At 47.5% G+C, this 5,261-nt stretch overlaps 1 protein-coding gene across 1 annotated transcript; it reads left to right on the top strand.

The window, feature by feature from the left end:
• Positions 1–3,811: 3,811 nt before the first annotated feature.
• Positions 3,812–4,989, top strand: LOC145492485 (uncharacterized). Its single transcript, XM_081471943.1, has one exon. The coding sequence runs from the start codon at positions 3,812–3,814 to the stop codon at positions 4,895–4,897; it is 1,086 nt and encodes a 361-aa protein (XP_081328069.1). The 3' UTR covers positions 4,898–4,989.
• Positions 4,990–5,261: the final 272 nt, after the last annotated feature.

Raw genomic sequence — 5,261 nt, 5'->3', positions numbered from 1 at the left:
GTGGCTAAGACCAGGGACTTGTTGCATAGACATCGGAACCGAGCTGGGTCGATGGTTTTGTAGCAGGGGTGGGTCTGTTCGTCGACGCGTTTCAGGTAGGCGCTCACTTCACTAGCCCCACAGGTCACATAACACTTGGTGAAGAATCTGGAAGAGGGGCATCGGTAATACTTCCAGGTACTACCGTCGGGGGTTTGCACACTCCCGAATTTCATGGGTACCATACATCGCGGGCAGGTGTGATCTTGTGTTTTCAGTTGGTTCAGGAACTGATCGGGGTCGAATTCCTGAAACACTTGTACTTCGGTGAATTCTCCTTTGTCGTCCACTTCAGGTGGTAATTCTACGACGTTGTCTTTCTCGAATTTCTCGAGTCCTATCCTTGACATGGATTGAATGACGATTGGAGGATGTGATTCTTCTAGCACTGTCATGCATCCACCTTGAATGGCAGGTAGCTTTGAGTCTATGAAGAAGATAGAGATTGAGTTAGTATCCCAACAAGGTGTTTTCTCGTAGCATGGTTTCTAGGATGTGTCTGGTTTTTCGCACGTTTTTGGGGATCAGTCTTAGTCTTCGATGTCGATGTTTACATTTCATTTCGCTTTTGACTTCTTGACGTTTGATTGAAAAGGCGTTCCAGGGTTGCGAGAAGCCTTTGAGAGGTACGGTGGTCCAACTGACAGAGTCCGGTGTGATCTCTTTTAGGAGTACGCGTTCTTTGAAACGTAGTCTAGAACGAGGTTTTTTGAATAGCCATCTATCTAAGGTGGATTGTAGTTTACCTCCTCCTACTCCTTCTTCCACTCTCTTGGGTAGGACCAGTTTCAGTTTCTTACGTGTCTCCTTCTTTTTGGATGATTTTCTTTTCTTATCGGCTTCGACGTGTGAATCCATGGCGCCTGCGAAAATGACTCGTGATGGAATGCGTGGTTCGACTTTATAGGCGGTTTTTTACGACCAATCGGAGACGTGTGGTGTGATGGGATCATGTGCTAGTCTTCATTCTGATTGGTGGAGTGAAAAATGACGCGTGATCAGTGAAAGTACGTGTACTGAGTGAAAGTGGAGGTGCGCCGCGGGTGTAAAAGGAGCCCGCTTGACGCAGTGAATCATTCTCGACTTGCTCGTGGTGCAGTGATGACTCATAGGATTTTGGATGAGAGAGCCGTGGAAGAGATTATTGAAGATCTTAGACAAGAGTTGAATCGAGCTTCTAAGATTTTGGCTAGACTCGAAGAAGGCGAAAGACCGTTGCATGTGAAGATATTTGACTTGGAGTTACATCTTGTCTCCCCTTTGTACTATAGGCTTCAGAGGCACTTGATTGACTGGTGCGACAGAGAGAGCTATCCTCATTTGTCGGGCTTGGAGATCACTAAGCTAGCGGATCTAGAAGGAAAGAAGTTTAACGAGGCTCTCGGAGAGTGGTTAAGATGACTTACTACAGCAACTCCAACCAGATTCGGGAACTAGTGAAGCAGACTGCAGATGAGAAGGTAGACACTTTAAGAGATCTAGATGCCATTCCGAATGCAAAAGTGGACGTGTATATTTTTGACAATCTCTTCGAACCGTTAGGCAAAATACCTGACTGTGCGTGGTCTTTTGATCTCTTGATGAGACGTCGTCCTGACTGGGGTGGTACGATTTTGGAGTTAATGAAGAAGAATGACAGGGTGTATCTGTTCTGTGGTGAGTGGTGTCGTGTGTTGTATAGAAGTTGTACCAACCATTTCAGATTTATTCATTGTCGGGATCCCGCCCTGGACGCTGAGCGTTCCTGTTTGATTGCCACCGATAACATCACGTACACGATGAGTGAGGCCATCCGTTATCTGTTTGAACCCTTGCGGTTCGCTCGTGACATATCACGACGCGTGTTGGAGGCAGACGAGAGTCCCAGGGTGAAGTCGTTACTGACTTTCAACAAGGGAGATCACAAGGAAACGTGTCTGAAGTTGGAAGAGTTGATCAATTGTATCATGCGTCAACGTGATTTGTGGAAGGATCGGTTTTTCTTTCGTGCCATTGAAGCTGATCAGGATGACCTGTGTGGTGAGTGTAAAGAGAGTATGCGACAAGCATTTTATGTGAAGGGGGACGAGGAGGAAGCCCTGAAGTGGAGACCCGGTAAAGGGGAATGTTGTTGGAGAAATTGTAGATATTATGCCATGGATACCTATGAGGATGACTATGATGAGAAGTATAGCCAAGATTGTAAGAACACGGAACATGTTGATTACTTTTCATCGTCCGATGACGACGAAATGTGTAATAATAAGTAGTCTTTCGCCTTCTTTTTTCGATAGCCAATCAGAGTTGTATTTTCGTAAGAACCAATCAGGCACGACGTTTTTGTACATATAAGAAAGTTGAAATAAAAAATTGGGTTGATTAATATGTCTCAAGCATTGAGTTGGTTGATCTCGAGAGTGTGTGCGACCATGGTAGATCAATGTAGTTGGATCGCCTTGTGTTCCAAGTGCACTAGAGTCTATTCGCGATACGGTGAAGGTGAACCCATCCCCTACGATTTCAGTGATTCGCCCTTGGAGGTGTTTGACTATACCGACGTCGAACCCAACGTGATGCGTTTTGTCGTTTATATCTTGTGGTTGAAACAGCAACCCGATTCATTTAAGAAGTATCTCGAGGTACGAGAGCAACGTTTCGAGTTGTGGAGACAGTGCGTTTACAAACTTTGGCGATTATGAAGAAGAGGAAAAGTCAAAAGAAGAAAAAGCCGCTTTCGACCGGGACGTTACTGGGACGGTATTGGGATCCCTCCAGACCCGGTAGTCTGGGTGGTCTGACGCGATTCGCAAAGGCCAATAAGATCTCGGTACGACGTGCTCGCGAGGTCTTGCAACGGGATTTGGGGTACTCGTTGCACAAACCCAGACGTCGTCGGTTTCCCACGGTCCCGGTCGTGGTGTTCGGAATCGACGAGCAGTGGACGGCCGACTTGATCGAGGTGATCAATATTTCAAGGTACAATCGAGGGTATCGTTATCTCTTGACGGTGGTTGACGTGTTTTCCAAGCACGCCTGGGTCCAACCCTTGAAGAGCAAGACGGGTAAAGCGGTGACGGAGGCCATGGCTAAGATCTTGAAAGGAGGTAGAAAACCCATCAATCTTCAGACGGACGACGGGAAGGAATTCTACAACAAGACGTTTCAGGATTTGATGAAGCAGAAGGGCATGCATTCATCATTTTTCGACCCGTGTGGATACGAAATCCAGTGTCGTGGAACGGTTCAATCGGACCCTGAAAGAACGTTTGTACCGGTACTTCACCGTGCAGAATACGTTGAAGTTTGTGCCCGTGTTACAAGATCTGGTCAAAGGGTACAATCGATCGTATCATCGCAGTATAAAGATGGCTCCCGATCAAGTGACTATAGCCAATAGCGAGGACGTGTGGGAGACTCTTTACGGAAAGAAAAAGGGAAAAAAATCGAGACAACCTCAACTGAAAGTCGGGGATCGTGTGAGACTGAACAAGAAGTTCCGACAGTTCAAGAAAGGGTATTTACCCGGTTGGACCGAAGAGGTGTTTGTGATACGTAGGGTGCGTCCTGGTAAGGTTCCCACGTACAAAGTGGAAGAATGGGACGGCACGTCGGTCGAAGGCACGTTTTACGCGCAAGACTTGCAAAAGGTGACCGTGGAAGGCGACGATCTGTTCCGCATCGACAAGATCGTCAAACGAAAAGGGGATAAAGTCTTGGTACGTTGGAAAGGTTGGCCAGTCAAGTACGACAGTTGGGTGGATAAAAAAGACGTGCTCGTGAAAAAGACGAAAAAATGAAAGACTTGCAGTTGCTGAGCAATGCCAGTACGAGCGAGTTCCCGGACAACAGGGCCAACAGTTTCAAGAATCGTCTGCCTTACCCACTCATGTTTGACTCCGAGAAGGAATGGAAAGTGGGCTTGGCGAGCGTTTCTTACCCGATACCACCTGCAAGACCGCATCAAGTACCAGTCCCTCAAGCGCACGACTTTGACGATGACGATTATGTGTTCGGTATTGAGTGGACTATTGAAACGTTCATCTTGCAATCCGATGGTGTTACGTGGCGTCCTGGGCGTTACCGCGTACCATTTGACGTCCACGGGAAGGAACTGAACCGTGACCGACACAAAGTGACGAGTGGCAGATCTCTCATGCAATACCTCATCAATCGTTTTCACGAACGCATGTATCATTATATAGATCGCGCAGATGAAAGTCTACGAGCGCCGGACGGGAAAAAATACTACCCCGTGTTCAGATGGGAGGGGAATGATTTGATTCTGGACAACACCGACACGTTCCTCAACGCATCCGGAGACAGAGATCGTCCCAGAGTGTATTTTGGTTCTAAACTGGTCAAGAAGTTGGGTTTGATTAACGAGGAATCGTATTACTCCGTTCACTTGAACATGAATATGATCAAGATCTTTCCAAACGACGCAGTCCCGTCTGATTTTGAGAAAGACTGGACCAACCATGACGCCAGTCGCACTCATAACTTTTGGAATTTGAACAGCAGCGGTACGTTACAGCTCAGTCCCTATTGCAACTGGCGCTTCAGTTACCTGGACGAGGAATACGCGAAGGCCTATCGGGGAGTCATCGTCCATCCGAACATTCCTCCTCCTCGCAGTCCCATGTACCTGTATTCGAATGTAAGTCGTAGCACGATCACTGGGAATCGCGTGACGGACCTCTTGAGAGAAGTACCCCACGACCCGATCAAGACGACGTACGAACCTTCTCATATTCAATATAAGCCTGTGCGCAGCAATGTTTTGGATATAGTGGAGGTGCAATTGGCCGAGAACGACGGACGACTGGTAGACTTTGAATCGGGCGTGACCTCGGTGACATTACACTTTAAGGATGAATGAGTCTCCCGATGAATTTTACGTGCAGTTGATGAGCAATGCCAGCACGAGCGAGTTCCCGGACAACAGGGCCAACAGTTTCAAGAATCGTTTGCCGAACCCGTTACAGTTGAGAGAATCGGGATGGAAAGTGGGTATCAGTGACCTCTCTTTTCCGTCCGCGGTGCGTAAGATGGGCTTGAAATATTCTCTTCTGTTTGGAATCTGGTGGATCGAGATGGTGAGCGCAGATCGAAACATATACGGTCAGGTCTCTGGAGTGACGAGAGAAGGCGATCTGGAATTCACGCCGAGGACCGGTACCAAGTTACTGAACATGATACGAGATCGATACATGTGGAGGTTGAGAGATCGATCGGATGTCGAC

Source organism: Orbicella franksi, chromosome 1, assembly GCF_964199315.1.
Source record: "Orbicella franksi chromosome 1, jaOrbFran1.1, whole genome shotgun sequence".
NCBI lineage: Eukaryota > Metazoa > Cnidaria > Anthozoa > Scleractinia > Merulinidae > Orbicella > Orbicella franksi.
Note: the sequence above shows the minus strand (reverse complement) of the source record. Positions and strands in the feature narration are given on the sequence as shown.